Source organism: Nomascus leucogenys, chromosome 13, assembly GCF_006542625.1.
Source record: "Nomascus leucogenys isolate Asia chromosome 13, Asia_NLE_v1, whole genome shotgun sequence".
NCBI classification, from domain to species: Eukaryota; Metazoa; Chordata; class Mammalia; order Primates; family Hylobatidae; genus Nomascus; species Nomascus leucogenys.
Genome location: NC_044393.1, coordinates 54,497,831 through 54,518,642, shown reverse-complemented (window position 1 = coordinate 54,518,642; position 20,812 = coordinate 54,497,831). Strand labels below are relative to the sequence as shown.

The following is a 20,812-nucleotide window of genomic DNA, read 5'->3' as shown; positions in this document are numbered from 1 at the left end:
GTTATGTGAATTATTGAATAACTCAATAAAAACTTTGAAAAAAAGAAAGTGACCAGGCACAGTGGCCCATGCCCGTAATCCCAGCACTTTGGGAGGCCGAGGTGGGTGGTGGATCGCTTGAGGTCGGGAGTTCAAGACCAGCCTGGCCAACATAGTGAAACCCCGCCTCTACTAAAAATATAAAAATTATCTGAGTATGGTGGCATGCACACCTGTAATCCCAGCTACTCGGGAGGCTGAAGCAGGAGAATTGCTTCAGCCCGCGAGGCAGAGGTTGCAGTGAGCCAAGATTATACCACTGCATTCCAGCCTGGGCGACAGAGTGAAACTCTGTCTCAAAAAAATAATAATAAACCCAAAATGGACCAAAGATCTAAACATAAGAGCTGCACTTATGCAAACTCTCAGAAGAAAACATGGGGGAAAACTTGATGATACTGGATTCGTCAGTGGTTTCTTGGATATGACACCAAAAGCACAGGCAACAAACGAAAGAATAGATAAGTTGGACTTTATCAAAATTAAAAACGTGCATCAAAGGACGCTATCAACAGAATGAAAAGATAACCCACAGAATAGGAGAAAATATTTCAAATCATACATCTGATAAGAGACTTAAATCTAGGATATATAAAGAACAACTCAACAACAACCAAAGAAAAACCAATTCAAAAATGGAGAAAGGATTTCAATAAATGTGTTTCCAAAGATAGACAGACTGGTGTTCAACATCACTAGTCATTAGGGAGATACAAATCGAAACCACCATGAGGTACTACTTCATATCCGTTGGGAAGGCTATTATCATGAAACAACAAATAAAAGTGTTGGTAAGGGTACAGAGAAATTAGAAACCTGGGCTTTGCTGGTGGGGATGTAAAATAGTGTAGCCACTGTGGAGAACAGTGTGGTGATTTCTTAAGAAATTAATTATAGGCCGGGCGTGGTGGCTCACGCCTGTAATCCCAGCACTTTGGGAGGCTGAGGTGGGTAGATCACGAGGTCAAGAGATCGAGACCAGCCTCACCAACATGGTGAAAACCCATCTCTACTAAAAATACAAAAATTAGCCGGGCGTGGTGGTGCATGCCTGTAGCCCCAGCTACTCAGGAGGCTGAGGCAGGAGGGAAGCAGAGGTTGCAGTAAGCCGAGATGGTAGCACTGCACTCCAGCCTGGTGACAGAGTGAGACTCTGTCTCAAAAAAAAAAAAAAAAAAAAAAGAAATTAAATATAAATTATGTTATGGTCCAACAATTCCACCTCTCAGTATATACCCAAAAGAAATGACAGTGGGAACTCACCAAATATTTGTACACTCGTGTTCATAATAGCACCATTCACAATAGCCGAAAGGTAGGAGCTACCCAAGCAACCCAAGTGTTTATCCAAACAAAATGTGGCCCATACATACAATGGAATGTGTAAGCCTTTCAAAGGAGGGATTTTATTTGTTTATTTATTTTTTTGAGACGGAGTCTTGCTCTGTCGCACAGGCTAGAGTGCAGTGGCGCCATCTCATCCCATTGCAACCTCCACCTCCTGGGCTCAAGCTATTTAAAAGGGAAATTTTGACACGTGCTATCACATGGGTAAGCGTTGGAAACTCTATGTTACCTGACATAAGCCAGTAACAAAAGGACAAATATGGTATGATTTCTCTTATATGAGGTTCCTAGAGTAGTCAAAGCCATAGACAGAAAGTAGAATGGTGGCTTACAGGGGTTAGGGGGCTGGGTGGATAGGGATTTATTATTTAATGCGTATAGAGTTTCAGTTGGGGAAGATTAAAAAGTTCTGGAGGTGGACAGTGGTGATGGTTGCCGGACAGTGTAAATGCACTTAATGCCACAGAACTGTATACTTAAAAATAGCCAAAAAGGTAAATTTTATGTTACATGTGTTTTACCACAATAAAATAAAAGAAGGTAGAAGAAGGAAAGATAAAGTAAGAAAAGTACAAAACATCTGGCCAGGCGTGGTGGCTCACACCTGTAATGCCAGCACTTTGGAAGGCCAAGGCGGGTAGATCACGAGGTCAGGAGATCGAGACCATCCTGGCTAACACAGTGAAACCCCATCTCTACTAAAAAAATACAAAAAAATGGCTGGGTGCGGTGGCTGACGCTTGTAACCCCAGGACTCCAGGAGGCCGAGTGGGGCAGATCACAGGTCAGGAGATCAAGTCCATCCTGGCTAACACAGTGAAACCCCGTCTCTACTAACAATATAAAAAATTAGCCAGGCGTGGTGGTGGGCGCCTGTAGTCCCAGCTACTTGGGAGGCTGAGGCAGAAGAATGGCATGAACCCAGTAGGTGGAGCTTGCAGTGAGCCAAGATCGTGCCACTGCACTCTAGCCTGGGTGACAGAGCGAGACTCCATCTCAAAAAAAAAAAAGTACAAAACATCTTAATGTGCAGCATGCTAGATAGTACAGCCTATTGTAAACCAAATCTCTGTATATTTAATACGGCATTGTATACTAAACCTTTACAGTATATGGTAGCATCTTAAAGGCGTTGAAAAGTCCTGCAGTTAAGAAACTGTTTAATACGTTGGCAAAGGTTTTCTGTAAAGGAACAGTTAGTTAATATTTTAGGCTTTGTGGGCCATTCAATGTTTGTTGCAGGTACTGAGCTCTGGAGTTACATTGCAAAAGCAGCCATGGACAATATGCAAAGCAATGAGCATGGCTGTTTTCCAATAAAACTACAGAATTAGGTGGACAACCAGATTGGGCCTGCAGGCTGTAATTGATATTTAACAAAGGTTTTTTTGTTTTATTGTGTTTTGTTTTTGAGACGCAGTCTTGCTCTGTCACCCAGGCTGGAGTGCAGTGGCGCCATCTCGGCTCACTGCAACCTCCGCCTCCTGGGTTCAAGCAGTTCTCCTGCCTCAGCCTCCCAAGTAGCTGGGACTACAGGCACGTGCCACCACGCCCAGCTATTTTTTTTGTATTTTTAGTAGAGATAGGGTTTCACCATGTTAGCCAGGATGGTCTTGATCTCCTGACCTTGTGATCCGCCTGCCTTAGCCTCCCAAAGTGCTGAGATTACAGGCGTGAGCCACCATGCCTGGCCTAGCAAAGGTTTTTTAGTGTAAAAATCTATGTCTATTACATCTGTCAGACCAGTCCCTAGTACCAACTAGTGCTAAACTCTTTTTGTCAGTATTGGCTAAAAGATTATCCAAGTAAATAATTTATCACCCCAGGACTATATTTAAGGACTGATTTAACATGGCTTGTTCCAGGACTGTGGAGGTGGCCAGCAATAGGAAATCTGTTGATGTAATTACATTATTGGATTGAAGATCCAGGTGATGTCATCGATAGATACCAAATAGCATTTTAGATCATTTAATATCCAGAAATGCCCAGTATTATGTAACTTCAATGTGAAAATAAAGAACCATAATTAACTGGAAAAACAGAAAAGTTAATAGAAGGGGATTCCTATATTCTTTTGATAGGGAAGGGTCTTTCTAAACATGACTCCAAGATGAGAAATCTTAATGGAAAATTTTCAGAAATAATACACAAAATATGATTTCTGTACAGCAATACTATAGTAAAAGTTAAAGGAAGAATTACATACACTTACAGATTTGCCAACAAAAATATGCTCTAAAGTGTTAACAGTGCTTAATTTCTTAGAGATTGAATAATACATAACCTTTCTTATGTACCGTTCAGTTTTTTGAAAGCATATATAGGCCAGGCATGGTGGCTCATGCCTATAATCCCTGCACTTTGGGAGGCCAAGGCGGGCTGATCACTTGAGGCTAGGAGTTCGAGACCAGCCTGGCCAACACGGTGAAACCTTGTCTCTACTAAAAATACAAAAATTGGCCGGGCACAGTGGTACGTGCCTGTAATCCCAGCACTTTAGGAGGCCCAGGCAGGTGGACCACGTGAGGCCAAGAATTCAAGACCAGTCTGGCCAACATAGCACAACCCCATCTCTACTAAAAATACAAAAATTGGCCAGGCATGGTGGCGCAAGCCTGTAATCTGAGCTACTTGGGAGACTGCGGCACAAGAATCGCTTGAACCCGGAAGGCAGAAGTTGCAGTGAGCTGAGATTGTGCCACTGCACTCCAGCCTGGGCAGGAGAATGAGAGTCCATCTCAAAAAAAAAAAAAAAAAAAAAAAACAAATTAGGCAGGCGTGCTGACTCAGCCTGTAGTCCCAGCTGTGCAGGAGGATGATGCAGGAGAATTGCTTAAGCCCAAGAGGCAGAGGTTGCAGCGAGCCAAGATCATGCCACTGCATTCCAGCCTAGACGACAGAGGGAGACTGTCTCAACAAATAAAAATGTTTTAAAAAGCATATAACCTTTATAATCATCAAATATGTAGATATTTCCATTTTGACAAGAATGATAAAGAAGAGTAAATCGTATTTATTCTATCTATTTGCCTAGGCAAGAAGGTATTAACATGGAGAAATCTTTTGAGAAGTCTCAAACAAGTTTTCACACATAAAGACTTAACTGTGATTTATATAAATAATACCATGTGGGCCAGGCATGGGGGCTTATGCCTGTAATCCCAGCACTTTGGGAGGCGAAGGCTGGTGGGTCACAAGGTCAGGAGTTCGAGACCAGCCTGACCAATATGGTGAAACCCCATCTCTACTAAAAAAAAAAAAAAAAAAAAAAAAAATAGCTGGGCATGGTGGTGGGTGCCTGTAGTCCCAGCTACTCAGGAGGCTGAGGCAGGAGAATGGCGTGAAACCGGGAGGCAGAAGTTGCAGTGAGCCGAGATCGCACCATTGCACTCCAGCCTGGGCAACAGAACGAAACTCCACCTCAAAAATAAATAAATAAATAAATAATACCATGTGTAACTACTTAAAGCATGACTATGTAGTATTTATACTATTATCACATTTTTAAACTAAAATGATATTAAATGTTACGGGTAAGCATTATGTTTTCCATTTTATTCTTTTTTAAAAGTTCTTTTGGCACTTGAAGTTCTTTTATGTTTGAAATCTGTATCATATTAGATTTTCTGCTTACTTTTAAGTTTAATGAGATAATGTAGGACCAGGTGTAATGGCTAACACCTGTAATCCCAACACTTTGGGAGGCCAAGGTAGGAAGATCACTTGAGCCCAAAAGTTTAAGACCAATAGTGAGACCCCATCTCTACAATAAATTAAAAACTTGGCCAGGTATGGTGGTGTGCATCTGTAGTCCCAGCTACTGTCAGGATGGTGGGAAAGCTGAGGTGGGAGAATCACTAGACTAGAGCCTGGGAGGTCAAGGCTTCAGTGTATAGTTAATATAATTTGTTGACTCTTCAAAGATTTGTGTATATAAAGTTTTATCTTCATGCAAAATTTAGTAAAATAAATGTTGTTTAATTTTAGAGCTATACTACAAAATTCCTGGACAGAAGTCATGGATTTAATATTGAAACCCCGCTCTGGAGGTGAGAATAAAATTCATGTTAAGAAAATAAATAGAATGTATGGCTAGGTATTCATGAAATTGCTTTGAATAAAAGCTTTTGTGCAAATTGAGGTCGATATTTCAGTATTTTGTTTTTACAATAAAAGCATAAGTTTATTTATATTTTTCAACAGTTTTATATGTATATTTAAGATTTATAATTTATATCCTATTTTAGCTTTTTTTTTTGATAAGGAGTTTTAGTCTTGTTTCCCAGGCTGGAGTGCAATGGCATGATCTCAGCTCACTGCACCCTCCACCTCCTGGGTTCAAGTGATTCTCCTGCCTCAGCCTTCTGAGTATCTGGGATTACAGGCATGCATCACCATGCCTGCGTCATTTTGTATTTTTAGTAGAGGCAGGGTTTTACCATATTGGCCAGGCTGGTCTCAAACTCCTGGCCTCAAATGATCGGCCTGCCTTGGCCTCCCAAAGTGCTGGGATTATAGGCATGAGCCACCATGCTTGGCCATAATGTTGCTGGCTGGTCTCGAACTCCTGACCTCAGGTGATCCGCCCACCTCAGCCTCCCAGAGTGTTAGGATTATAGGCGTGAGCACCACACCCAGCCTCTATTTTAGCTCTTTAGCTTGTTCAGTGTATTAATTCATAACTGAATATAAATATATTTTAAAAATGAATATATGTTTTTCTTCACTTACTACTAAATCTGAGTGTATAAGAATCTAAAACATTTCACTTGTGGTTATTTTGTTAAAACATAGTGTAATGGAATATAAAAACTTGGCAAAAACACCTTGAGGATTTGCAGTGTGAAGAAGTCACCAAAAACTTTCCAAAAAGTATCTCTAAAATCATCTTGAATGAAAAGGACTAAACTACTGATTGTCAAAATAATTATGCTTATTTTGGGTAATTCATTTGCAAACTATAAAAAGATAAAATTATCTAATTTTAAGGAAAGTAACCCGTTAAACTTGACATTACAATGGAAAGAGAGAGAAGGAAGAAAGTACTACCGTGTTTTTGTCATGTTGAATCAGCTGTGATAATGAACAGTTAAATAGCTTTTACTTTTGACCTGAGGGTGATCGTATGTTGACAAAGCCAAATAGTTCTGTAAACTTTCTACATTTCCCATCTTTGCGCTTCCTCAGATGAGTGGAAGCTATAAACAGCACCTGTATTTCAAGTAGCATTTTCTAATTTTGTGTTCTCTGTGAAGTGTACTTTAAGTTATGGAAGTCTGTCTACTGGGTAAGTCATTTAACCCTAGCTTTTTTCCCCCACAGCTGAAAAGGGCTACTTGGTTAAATGCAGAGAAGAATGGGCAAAGACCAAAGACCCAACTGCTGCCCTCAGAAAACTACCTGTCAAAAGGTGTGTGGAAGGGCAGCTGCTTCGAGGACTTTCAAAATATGGAATGAAGAATATAGTCTCTGCATTTGGCATAGTGAGTGCAATTTGTGAAGTCAGGCAATGGCTCAAGGTGTTTTAATGCTTTTTAAATTTCATCTTGAAGGATTTTACTAGATTTTGAAAGAGCAGAAGGTAAATAAGGATCCTTAGGTGATCTCTGAGGTGTTTCACCTGAGTAATCTTTGTTCGGACCCTGAGTGGTGATGAGGTGGTGGATGCAGGCATTACTTATTGAGGGCACAAGAAAAGCGTCAATGTGGAAAACATAATCTTCAGTGGAAATTCTGTGTAAATTAAGTCTCTTGGTATTTGAGAAATTCAGAATCTATTGTATAGTCATTTCTTGATCATTCTGTTACCAGAACTGTAAACTGCCTTAGTAAAAGGGTTGAGCAGTAAGCAGTCTATAGTTGCATTTTAGTCTGGTTTCATCATGGTGATTCAAAAGTAGCCTGTGCCAATATCTGGATATGTATAATCCAGGACTCCATGCACTCCAGCCTGAGCAACAAAGTTAAAGTTAACAAATGTTAAAGTTTAACCCTTAAGCCTAAGTCTTACTTTTCCTCGACGCACAAAGAAAGCAGAATTCTTGCTGCATGGAATTAGTTGTCAGTTCAATCATTTAGGTTCTCTCTTTAACCGTGGAATTATGGAAGAAAAAGCACTATTAGCTTGAAAATTGGTGTGTAAATTCCTTAAGTTTGAAGACTGTGCCATTGATGTAAGGCAGGCTTGTCCAACCTGCAGCCTGCGGGCCACACGCAGCCCAGGACAGCTTTGAATGTGGCCCCACACAAATTTGTAAACTTTTCCTAAAACATTATGGCCGAGCATGGTCGCTCATGCCTGTAATCCCAGCACTTTGGGAGGCCAAAGCGGGCAGATCACTTGAGGTTAGGAGTTCGAGACCAGCCTGGCCAATGTGGTGAAACTCTGTCTCTACTAAAAATACAAAACAGGCCCGCGCAGTGGCTCATGCCTGTAATTCCAACACTTTGGGAGGCCAATGCAGGTGGATCTCCTGAGGTCTGGAGTTCAAGACCAGCCTGGTCAGCATGGTGAAACCCTGCCTCTATGAAAAATACAAAAAATAGCCAAGCGTGGTGGCAGACGCCTGTAATCCCAGCTACTTGAGAGGCTGAGGCAGGAGAATTGCCTGAACCCAAGAGGCAGAGGTTGCATTCAGCTGGGATCGTGCCATTGCACTCCAGCCTGGGCAACAAAGTGAGACTCCGTCTCAAAATAAATAAATAAAACGATTATCTGGACATGGTGGTGTGCACCTGTAGTCTCAGCTACTCAGAAGGCTGAGGTGGGAGAATCACTTGAACCTCGGAGGCAGAAGTTGCAGTGAGCTGAGATGGTGTCATTGCACTCCAGCCTAGGTGACAGAGTGAGACTTTGTATCCAAAAAAAAAAAAAAAAAAAATGAGAGATTAAAGTAGAAGGAAAAAAGAAAACTGAGAGATTAAAAAGAAAAAATGAGAGATTAAAGTAGAACTTTTGGCTGGGCACAGTGGCTCATGCCTGTAATCCCAGCACTTGGGGAGGCTGAGGCTGGTGGATTGCTTAAACCTAGGAGTTTGTGACCAGCCTGGGCAACATAGCAAAACCCTGTCTCTAGAAAGAAAATTCAAAGAACTAGCCTGGCATGATGGTGCACGCCTGTAGTCGCAGCTACTTGAGAGGCTGGGGTGGGAGAATCACCTGAGCCTGAGAGTTTGAGGCTACAGAGAGCCATGATCACGCCACTGCACTCCAGCCTGGGCGACAGAATGAAAACCTGTCTCAAAAATAAATACATAAAAGTAAATAAATGAATACAGTGGAAGTTTCTTGTTACTAGGATTACCACTAACAAGCAAAGTGTCTTAGAAAGTACAGCACTTTCTGGCTGGGCATGGTGGCTCATGCCTGTAATTCCAACACTTTGGGAGGCCAAGGTGGGCGGATCACCTGAGGTCAGGAGTTCGAGACCAGCCTGGCCAACATGGTGAAACCCCGTCTCTACTAAAAATACAAAAATTAGACAGGCATGGTGGTGCATCCCTGTAATCCCAGCTACTCGGGAGGCTGAGGTGGGAGAATTGCTTGAACCCGGGAGGTGGAGACTGCAATGAGCCTAGATCGCACCACTGCACTCCAGCCTGGACAACAGAGCGAGACCCCATCTCAAAAAAAAAAAGTACAGCACTTTTTATATTTAGAATATGTTTTCTTGCCTATTTTTTTCCTTCCCTCCAGATACCCAGAAATAATCGCTTAATGTATATTCATAGCTACCAAAGCTATGTGTGGAATAACATGGTAAGCAAGAGGATAGAAGACTATGGACTGAAACCTGTTCCAGGGGACCTCGTTCTCAAAGGAGGTAAAAAGGCAGATGTCTTTGTTACTCAACTAAGTTAGGGTTCAGTTAGTTGCCACTAGTGGCTTTAAAATCCATCCTGCCTACTAATTAAGAAAGAGAGATGTGGCGAGGCATGGTGGCACATGCCCATAATCCTGACACTTTGGGCGGCCAAGGTGGGTGGATCACCTGAGGTCAGGAGGTCAAGACCAGCCTGGCCAATATGAAGAAACCCTGTTTCTACTGAAAATACAAAAATTAGCTGGGTGTGATGGTACATGCCTGTAATCCCAGCTACTCAGGAGGCTGAGGCAGGAGAATCACTTGAACCCAGGAGGCGGATATTGCAGTGAGCCAAGATAGTGCCACTGCACTCCAGCCTAGGTGACACAGTGAGATGCCATCTCAAAAAAAAAAAAAAAAAAGAGATGTCTAGTAAGTTTGAGATGAGGGGACCATGCAAACTTACATTGGTTAGTTTGCATCTGTATCTTTAAAGAAAAAATGTATATCTGGTTTGAGTAAGCACCTCGATCTTGAACTCCCCACCTCGGGTGATCCGCCTGCCTTGGCCTCCCAAAGTGCTGGGATTACAAGTGTGAGCCACTGTGCCCAGCCTGAGTAAGCACCTCTCTCTGGGCCTCCCTTTTCTCAACTCAAATAGGATTTGGGCTAAGTGATGGCTGAAATCTCTTTCAAAACTTCGATCTAGGTCTAGCAAATAAATACACCTCTGGATGTGTCTTGTTAGCCAACCTTAAAGAGTTTCTTCAAGTCACTGGGCACAGTGGCTCACACCTGTAATCCCAGCACTTTGGGAGGCTGAGGCGGGCAGATCACGAGGTCAGGAGATCGAGACCATCCTGGCTAACATGGTGAAACGCCGTCTCTACTAAAAATACAAAAAATTAGCCGGGCATGGTGGCGGGCGCCTGTAGTCCCAGTTACTTAGGAAGCTGAGGCAGGAGAATGGCGTGAACCCGGGAGGCGGAGCTTGCAGTGAGCCGAGATCGCACCACTGCATTCCAGCCTGGGCAACAGTGGGAGACTGTCTCAAAAAAAAAAAAAAAAAAAAAAAGAAGAGTTTCTTCAAACTCAGATAGAATGGGCATTTAGTATATGCTGTGCCCAAAATGTTCCCAAGACAGTCCTAATATCCCATCTTCCATGGAGCCTGTTCTGTGTGCCAGGACTTGGCACTAAGCCCTGTACCTGTGTCTTTTAGCTTAAAGCCCCAGTGTTACTGTGAAGTATTTCTCTGTTTTTTCAGGTGAGGTTTAGTCACTTGCCCAAAGTTCCACAGCTAGTTAAAAACAGAAAAAACTGGGATTCAGAGTTCAATCTATCTGATTACAAACTCCATGTGTGTCTCTGGCATACTAGGCTACCATCTATTAGCCGAATACATGGTCTGCTCATCTGCAGGCGGACCCCATAAACCCACTACGGTTCTAACTGTTCAGAAATTTTAAATTATTTTTCCTGATTTAGCTTTTTTTCCTCATGCCATGTTGGTCACATCCAGTGTATTTTAATGTCCTGGGTGCCGCTATGTTTCATCCTCTTAAGTACATTCCGTTTTTTTTTAACTGTTTTTTTTTCCCCCCCAGCATTTATGATTCCACTGCAAATACGATTTTGTAGTATGGTGGCTTTTCACAGTGTTTTCTTGTGTTATTTTATTTAAGAAAGATAGAGGAACTGATTTTAAATAGTAGGCATTCAAAAAAATGTGGATGCAGCTGAGAGATAAATGTTTTTAAATTTTTCATTGAAAATTTTACTTTAGATTTGGTGCAGTAGCTCACACCTGTAATCCCAGTACTTTGGGAGGCCAGGGCAGCAGAATCACTTGAGCCCAGGAGTTCAAGACTAGCCAGGGCAACAAAGACCCATCTCTACAAAAAATTAAAAAACTAACCAGGCGTAGTAGCACGCACTTACAGTCCCAGCTTCTCGAGAGGGTTAGGCAGGAGGATCACTTGAGCCCAGGAGGTTGAGGCTGCAGTGAACCTTAATCACACCACTGCACTCTGGCCTGAGTGGCAGAGCAAGACCCTGTCTCAAAAAACAAAAAAGAATTTCGTTTACTTTTTCTAAGTCCTTGATTTTTATTTCTTGCGTAGAGTAGAAAAGACAGAAGGATATATATCCAAACTCAATTTTTTTTTTTTTCCTTTGAGACAGGGTCTCACTCCAACACCCAGGCTAGGGCACAGTGGTGCAGTCACATCTCACTGCAGCCTCAACCTGCCAGGCTCAGGTGCTCCTCCTGCCTTAGCCTCCCAAGTAGCTGGGACTACAGGTGTTTGCCACCACACCTAGCTAATTTTTATATTTTTTGTAGAGATGGGGTTTCGCCATATTGTCCAGGCTGGTCTGGAACTCCTGGGCTCAAGCAGTCTACCCACCTCAGCATCCCAGAGTTCTGGGATTACAGGCGTGAGCCACTGCTCCTGGCCCCAGCTTAATTTCTTTTTCCTTTTTTTCTTTTTTTTTTTGAGAAGAGTTTCACTCTTGTCACCCAGGCTGGAGGGCAATGGCGTGATCTCAGCTCACCACAACCACTGCCTCCTGGGTTCAAGCAATTCTCCTGCCTCAGCCTCCCCAGTAGCTGGGATTACAGGCATGTGCCACCATGCCTGTCTAATTTTAGTATTTTTAGAAACATGGGGTTTCTCCATGTTGGTCAGGCTGGTCTCGAACTCCCGACCTTGGGTGATCCACCCGCCTTGGCCTCCCAAAGTGCTGGGTTTATAGGCGTGAGCCACCACGCCTGGCATAATTTAAGCTTTCAAGGCACTGAACCTGTACCAACTTGTACTTCTGACTTGCTTAGATGTGTATAATTTTAGAAGATTGAGTTCATAACAATATTGCCTATTTTCTTAATTTATTGTTCACTTGTGAATTTACAGCTACAGCCACCTATATTGAGGAAGATGATGTTAATAATTACTCTATCCATGATGTGGTAATGCCCTTGCCTGGTTTCGATGTTATCTACCCAAAGCATAAAAGTAAGTTCCCCGTATGGGGAAAATAGTTAAAACAAGTTTAACATAATGAAGCTACTATTTCAAGCATATATAAACTTTGGTTATTTATGACAGTCTCCCAGAAAGGGATGCATTCACATGGATAATTTAAATTAAGAAACTCTACCTCTGAATCTAAAATGAAAGTTGAAATTATAAAATAAAATAAATAGGCCAGGCGTGGTGGCTCATGCCTATAATCCCAACACTTTGGGAGGCTGAGATGGGTGGATCGCTTGAGCTCTGGAATTCGAGACCAGCCTGGGCAACCTGGCAAAACCCCGTCTCTACTAAAAATACAAAAATTAGCCGGGCCTGGTAGTGCGCACCTGTGGTTCCAGCTACTTGGGAGGCTGAGGTAGAAGGATGTCTTGAGACCAGGAAGCAAAGGTTGCGGTGTGCTGCGATCATGCCACTGCACTCCAGCCTCAGTGACAGAGCAAGACTCTGTCTCAGGAAAAAAAAAAAGGTAGGGGGAGGGGGGGGATTTGTTAGGGAAATTGGCCTACTTGATTGTGGAGTTGAGAAGTCCCACAACAGGCCATCTGCAAATGGGAGAACTGGGAAAGCCAGCAGCATGGTTTAGTCCAAGTGTGAAGGCCTCAGAACCAGGGAAGCCAATGATGTAACTCTCAGTTGGAGGTCAAAGATTTGAGACCTGGGGAACCACTGGTATAAGTTCCAGAGTCCATAGGCCAGAGAACCTAGAGTTGACATCCAGAGACAGGCGAAGAAGGGCATCTGGCTCTGGGAAGGAGAGAGAGAGAATTCAGCCTTCCTCTGCCTTTATGTTCCATCCAGGCCCCCAGCTGATTGGAGGTGTGCACCCACCTTGAGGGCAGATCTTCCCCACTCTGCCCACCAACTCACATGCCAGTCTTCTATAGAAACACCCTCACCGAAACAGCCGGCACAGTCCGGTCACTCTAATCAAATGCCATACCACCTGGATTTTCCTCTGAGAAGGCTAAGCTCGGTGCCTACTGAAGCAGTGAAAATAAATCATGTTTTACTAGCTGTTGGGGTCTCCCTTACCCCAGTCAAGTTGACACCCAAAATCAACTATCATAAGAAAGAAAACATTATTTTCCTCTTCTCTCTTAAACCTTTTGGGATCAGGAACTTTGCCAGTACCAATTAGAACATAAATTCAGCAAAGCCTTTGACAAAGCCGTTCATGAAAACCTTGTAGCCAGGATGGCCATTTGTAGACTGGATGGGTGATATTTCAGGTTTCTGGGTATGTAACACATGCATACCTGGTACCTGACAGGGCTTGACTGAGGGATCCCTATTGTCCTTAGTGTGTGGCGAGGGACCTGTTTTGGCCAATATTTTTTATGAGTAACTTGAACAAAGAAATTTGCTTGTTATATTTGCAAATTGTGCAAAATAGTTAATATTAATTATATGAAAAATAAGTATTTAAGAATTGCATAATATTCTATTGCAGTATTCATTTTAAAAACACAATTTCAATGTATTTGCATTTACCCATCCATTAATTTATCTAATATGTATGACACCTCATATTCAATGTCTTATATTAGTTACTGAATGAGTAGAAGGCTAGCAAAAGTTGTAATAGAGGGGCAAGTTTGCAATAAATAATTTAGTAAGATGTTAAAAAAAAACTGCAGAAGGTATTTAATAGGAATAAATGTAAATTCCCACATTTATGCCCAGTGATCAAATGCCGATAGAAAAGGCCTAGTTTGATAGTAGTTTGGATAAAAAGCTTAAAATATCTGGAGTTATTGTTGTATGTGAGCCTGTTATCCTGGGGCAGATAAAAGGTTTGGTGGGAAATACAGAAATGTTAAAGGAGGGATAGCTAAGGGAAGCATTGTTTGGTCTAGAGAAGATATGGCTGAAAGATCCAATACTTATGACTATATGTGGAAGAGGACAGTTAATCCACTTTGTTCCAAAGCGTCAACAGAAGTTATAAGAAAATGGATTTCAGCTTGGAATAGGAAGGACTTTCTAATAATTGCATGCCTCACGAAGTATTTCCCCATTAATGACTGTGCAAGCAAAGGCTGGAAAACTGTCTCTCTTGAGTGCTATAAAAAAGACTGTACATCAGGTGCGCGGGTGAGCCAGATGGTTTTCCAAGGTCTGTTATTTTTATACATTTATTTATAACTGCCTCTTCCAGAGAGAGTTTGAAGCCTCTGTATATGGTGTCTTCCAACTCTCAGCCCATATAAAATGTAGTTTAGCAACTTTGGATGAAATGGCCTTTTGTAGTTGGCTTGGGAACCTTACACCACAGGTACTGTGACTGGTTGCAAAAATAACTTACAAATTGGCCAAACCAAAGCTCAGTACCCCCTATAGTCCTAGTTACTAAGTCACTAAATTTTGATTCCAGGGAACAGATTTTGGATTATAAATTAAGGTGACTAATTTTATTAGGGCAGTCTAACTGAACTTACATGTTACTCTATTTATAATCTAGTTCAGGATAACTTGACTGACAAGCTGCATTTCAACTAACTTTTTGTATTTTATATTAGTTCAAGAAGCCTACAGGGAAATGCTCACAGCTGACAATCTTGATATTGACAACATGAGACACAAAATTCGAGATTATTCCTTGTCAGGGGCCTACCGAAAGATCATTATTCGTCCTCAGAATGTTAGCTGGTGAGTAATCATCTAGAATGAAATAGAACTGAATTACCATATAAGTTGTAAGCTTTTGCTTCACTTTATATAGAGTCATGTACTGCACAAGAATTTTCAGTCAGTGACAGATTGCTTATGTGATGGTGGTATCATAAGATTATAACACCATATTTTTACTTACCTTTTGTTTTTTTTGAGACGGAGTTTCACTAGTCACCCAGGCTGGAGTGCAATAGCATGATCTTGGCTCGCTGCAACTTCTGCCTCCCAGGTTCAAGCGATTCTCCTGCCTCAGCTTCCAGAGTAGCTAGGATTACAGGCACCTGCCACCACACCTGGATAATTTTTGTATTTTTATTAGAGGCAGGGTTTCACCATATTGGCCAGGCTGGCATCAAACTCCTGACTTCAGGTGATCCTCCTGCCCCGGCCTCCCAAAGCGCTGGGATTACAGGCGCGAGCCACCACACCTGGCCTTACCTTTTTTCTTTTCTTTTTTCTCTTTTATCTTTTGCTTTTCTTTTTCTTTTCCTTTTCTTTTTCTTATCTTTTCTTTCTTTTCTTTTTTTTTTTTATGCAGTGGCATAATCATGGCTTGCTGCAGCCTCAAACTCCTGGGCTCAAGCAATCCTCCGACCTCGGCCTCCCAAAGTATTGGGATTACGGGCATGAGCCACCACGTCCAGCCTGTGCCTTTGCTATGTTTAGATGCACAAGTACTTACCATTGTGTTACAGTTGCCTCCAGTATTCAGTACAGTAACATGCCGTATAGGTTTGTAGCCTAGGAGCAATAGGCTATACTCTATAACCAAGGCGTGTAGTAGGCTGTACCATCTGTGTTTGTGTAAGTACATTCTGTGATGTTTACACGGTGATGAAATGCCTGACAAGGGTTAGAACATGTCCCTGTTGGTAAGCAGTGCATGACTGTATTTTTCGGTGCTTACAACCCAGCATATAAGTGTTTCATAAGTGTTAGTTATTAATTGTTATTATTACTGTTGTTACCACTACTGCTACTACTTTGTATTTTTCAAATCATCAAGAAGTAAATTAAGCTAAGCCGGGCACAATGTCTCATAAGTAAGCCCGGAGACTCGAGAGGCTGAAGCGGGAGGATTGCTTGAGGTCAGGAGTTTGAGACGAGCCTGGGCAATATAGTGAGACCCTGTCTCTAAAAAAAGAAAAGAAATAGAGAAGCTGTTTTGAATGTAAACAGTTATGGGAAGTGAGTTCATTTACATTTTGTTGGCATCACTGAATTATTGAAGAAATGTGTACAGAGTGAACTTTTTTCCTATTTCTGAAAACTTAGATTTGCTTACAGAGCTATCCCTGAGCAAATTACCTTACTTAGAATTAGCTGTGAGTTCCAAACACTGCTCTGGTTGTTTTAATATCATGTTTCTAGAGAGGAAAAGATACTTGTATTAGTTCGTTTAAAAATACTTTGTTGGAAGCCCAAGGTGGGAGGATCACTTGAGCCTAGGAGCTTGAGACCTGCCTCCACAACATAGCAAGACCATCTCTACAAAAAATTACAAAAATTAGTCTGCTGTGATGGTGCACACCTGTAGTCCCAGCTGTTTGGGAGGCCGATGTGGGAGGATTGCTTGAGCCTGGAAGGTTGAGGCTGCAGTAAGCTGTGATCATGCCACTGCCCTCCAACCTGAGTGACAAACCAAAACCGTGTCTCAGAAACAAATTTTAATACCCAGTATTATCTAAAGCTTTATTTGATAATTTTAAAATGAAATCCTGAACTAGTTGCCTATTGCCAGGAAATTATTTCATTCCCTATTTCCTTCTCTTCTCCATCTCTCTTACCTCCTTCTCTCTGGATTATAGGCAAGAGGTCCACATGGTTGGACTTTGTCTTCCGCACTCCAGAGAACTGTTCCTTCTTAGTAACAAGCTGTTGTTGATTGTGGCACCCACTCTGGAGAAAATGTAAATGCCATAAGTAATTTGATCACAGCTGTGCAAAGTGAAGTTTATTGCCTCTCAACTTCATTTAAAAAGAATTGTCTGCTGGGCGCAGTGGCTCACGCCTGTAATCCCAGCACTTTGGGAGGCCGAGGCGGGCGGATCACGAGGTCAGGAGATCGAGACCATCCTGGCTAACACGGTGAAAGGCTGTCTCTACTAAAAATACAAAAAATTAGCTGGGCGTGATGGTGGACGCCTGTAGTCCCAGCTACTCAGGAGGCTGAGGCAGGAGAATGGCGTGAACCCGGGAGGCGGAGCTTGCAGTGAGCCAAGATCTCACCACTGCACTCCAGCCTGGGCGACAGAGCGAGACTCCGTCTAAAAAAACAAGATCTGTCAGTTGTACATTTTTAAAATTTTAATTATTAATATAAAGAGATGGGGTTTCACCATGTTGCCCACGCTGGTCTTGAACTCCTGGGCTTAGTCAGTCATCCCACCTCAGCCGCCCAAAGTGTTGGGATTAGAGGCATGAGCCACCATGCCTGGCCCCAGTTGTACATTTTTAAATAACTAATAGAATATAATTGGATTGAGTTGGGCACAGTGGCTCACATTATAATCCCAGCACTTTGGGAGACTGTGGCGGGTGGATCACCTGAGGTCAGGAGTTTGAGACCTCCCTGGCCAACATGGTGAGGCCCCATCTCTACTAAAAATACAAAAATTAGCCAGGCATGGTGGCACACACCTATAGTCCCAGCTACTTGCGAGACTGAGGCAGGAGAATCGATTGAACCCAGGAGGCAGAGGTTGCCATGAGCCAAGATCACACCACTGCACTCCAGCCTAGGTGACAGAGTTGAGACTCCATCTCAAAAAAAAAAAAAAAAAAAATTATATATATAAGCAAAACTTAGGTATAAAATCTGGCCCTGCTCTGTTATTCAAGATTCCTAACTATAATTATTTACAGTAAACTTACGTGTTTTTCTTGCTAAATAAATGATGATGAGTGGCTTAGTACCTTTTATGAAAGTTCACATTCACACTTATCTTTATTCATATGTTTTGAAGGGAAGTCGTCGCGTATGATGATCCCAAAATTCCACTTTTCAACACAGATGTTGACAACCTAGAAGGGAAGCCACCACCAGTTTTTGCTTCTGGTAAGTTTACTCAGTCGTCAGCTCTGTGTTGACTTTGAAATGTTTTGTTAAACAAAAACATAATTTTTTTTTGAAAACTGCTCTTACAAGCACTACCACCACCCATGATTTCATTGTTGTGTTTTATGACCTTACTTTCGCAATTATGGCTGGAAGTTAGTAATTAAAACCAGTAAATCCTCCTGAAAATAAGTGCATGTTATAGATGGTTGTGATATTAGGTGATGGAGTGTTTCTCCCCATCCCCCACAGAGACTTACCAAAGGTGAGTGAAAATTCAGGAAGAGTCTAAAAAATTAAATTGGTTGGCCGCGCGCGGTGGCTCACGCTTGTAATCCCAGCACTTTGGGAGGCCGAGGCGGGCAGATCACGAGGTCAGGAGATCAAGACCATGGTGAAACCCCGTCTCTACTAAAAATACAAAAAATTAGCTGGGCGTGGTGGCGGGCGCCTGTAGTCCCAGCTACTCGGAGAGGCTGAGGCAGGAGAATGGTGTGAACCCGGGAGGTGGAGCTTGTAGTGAGCCGAGATCACGCCACTGCACTCCAGCCTGGGCGACAAAGCAAGACTCCATCTCAAAAAAAAAAAAAATAAATTGGTGGCCGGGCATGGTGGCTCACACCTGTAATCCCAGCAGTTTGGGAGACCGAGACGAGTGGATCACTTGAGGTCAGGAGTTCCAGACTAGCCTGGCCAACATGACAAAACCCCGTCTCTACTGAAAATACAAAAAAAAAATTAGCTGGGCGTGGTGATGGGCGCCTGTAATCCCAGCTGCTCCAGAGGCTGAGGCAGGAGAATCGCTTCAACCCGGGAGGTGGAGGCTGCAGTGAGCCGAGTCTGGGCAACATAGCAAGACTCTGTCTCAAAAAAATAAATTAATTAATTAATTAAATTGGCATTCTCATCATCAAATTCTTGTTCTGTTTTTTCCCAGGCCATAATTTATTATTATTTCTTTAACTTTACATGTGTTTCTCTTTTGTGTTCTTCTGTCATCTGCCTTGTTGTGAAAGTTCCTGGGCAGAATTTCGGTAACCATTCAGCAGGTTCACACTCACAGATCTCTTACTTCCATGGTCTCATTCTCCGAGGCCCCCTGGGAAGTGGAGTCTAAGGAAAGCAGCATAGTTCTTTGTATTTGCTTAGAGATTATGTGACTCTCGCTGGTCTGTCTGCAGCTGCCTTCATTTTCTGACTGTTTTCTTTCTTGCCTTGCAGAAGGCAAATACAGGGCTCTGAAAATGGATTTTTCTCTACCCCCTTCTACTTACGCCACCATGGCCATTCGAGAAGTGCTAAAAATGGATACCAGTATCAAGAACCAGACGCAGCTGAATACAACCTGGCTTCGCTGAGCAGTACCTTGTCCACAGATTAGAAAATGCACACAAGTGTTTGCTTCCTGGCTCCCTGTGCATTTTTTTCTTAGTTCAGACTCATATATGGATTTCAAATCTTTGTAATAAAAAATTATTTGTATTTTTTTAAGTTTTTATTAGCTTAAAGAAATAATTTGCAATATTTGTACATGTACACAAATCCTGAGGTTCTTAATTTTAGCTCAGAATATAAATTAGTCAAAATATACTTCAGGTGCTGAAATCAGAGTAAAATGTCAGCTTTACAATAATAAAAAAAGGACTTTGGTTTAAAGTAGCAGGTTTAGGTTTTGCTACATTCTCAAAAGACAGCAGGAGTATTTGACACATCTGTGATGGAGTATACAACAATGCATTTTAAGAGCAAATGCAACAAAACAAATCTGGACTATGGATAATTTGAGAGCTGCCACCCACAAATATAAATACAGTACTCATGCTGATTGAAATATTAAGACACCTACAAATTTATAAACAAAAAGTGATTGTCATTATCCTGCTTATGTACTAGATTCAGGGAAGCATTATAGACTTCTTAGTTGCAGTGGCTTTTGCATTTATATTATCAATGCCTTGCAGGAATGTTGCATTGATAGACCCATTTTATTTTTTTCTTTTTTTTTTCGAGACAGGGTCTCACTCTGTAGCGCAGGCTGGATTGCAGTGCAATCCTGCAATTCTCAATCTTGCACTGCAGCCTCGACCTCCCAGGCTCCAGTGACTCTCCCACCTCAGCCTCCTAAGTAGCTGGGAGTACAGACGGGCACCACCACGCCTAGCTGATTTTTGTATTTTTTGTAGAGACGGGGGTTTTGCCGTGTTGCTGAGGCTAACTCCTGGGATTACAGGCGTGAGCTGTGCTGGCTGGATTTTTTTTCTTGATGTAAACGTGTACAGCTGTTTTATTAGTTAAGGTCTAATTTTTACTCTAGGTGCCTTTTATGTTCAGAACTCTTTCCACTGGACTGGTATTTGCTCAAAAATAAATAATGTTAGAGAAGAAAACTATAAAAATGGACAAGCCTTCTTCTATCAGTAGCATTTACCCTTTGTCACCAATGGCTTTGGTATTTCCATGTCTGGCATTGCATAAACTTCTCTGGTGTGAAAGGATAAATACGCCTTTCTAAAGCTGTATATCATAATTGTATCAATTTTTATTTTCTATGATTTCTAGAAACAAATGTAGTAAATATTTTTAAAATCTCCTTTCTACTGTTTATGTAAATAAATAACTATATCAAAATGAGTGCAGATAAGAATCTTGACCTTGACTAAAGGTAAGGAACTAAATGAATGAGGGGTCCTCATCAGAAACGGTGTTGACACCAAAATGTGTTGTGATCATCTGTGAAGTATGAGGACAAACTGAGTCAAATGCTATGAATAATTGACTGTGTTGGACTGGACTCCAGGTTATTGGAATCACTCACTCACCTTCCAGTGCGCTTTATGGAGTAGAAAAGA

At 42.0% G+C, this 20,812-nt stretch overlaps 1 protein-coding gene across 1 annotated transcript in view; it reads left to right on the top strand.

Annotated features, from left to right (window-relative positions):
- The window catches only part of PUS7 (pseudouridine synthase 7), a 66,358-nt gene extending 45,757 nt beyond the window's left edge, over window positions 1-20,601 (top strand). Inside the window, exons 11-17 of the mRNA XM_030826417.1 lie at window positions 5,377-5,438; window positions 6,712-6,872; window positions 9,086-9,212; window positions 12,110-12,211; window positions 14,752-14,881; window positions 17,872-17,963; window positions 19,185-20,601. Coding sequence (XP_030682277.1) covers window positions 5,377-5,438; window positions 6,712-6,872; window positions 9,086-9,212; window positions 12,110-12,211; window positions 14,752-14,881; window positions 17,872-17,963; window positions 19,185-19,321 — 811 coding nt within the window. The 3' untranslated portion in view covers window positions 19,322-20,601. The remainder of the gene's footprint in view (window positions 1-5,376; window positions 5,439-6,711; window positions 6,873-9,085; window positions 9,213-12,109; window positions 12,212-14,751; window positions 14,882-17,871; window positions 17,964-19,184) is intronic.
- The last annotated feature ends 211 nt before the right edge of the window (window positions 20,602-20,812 follow it).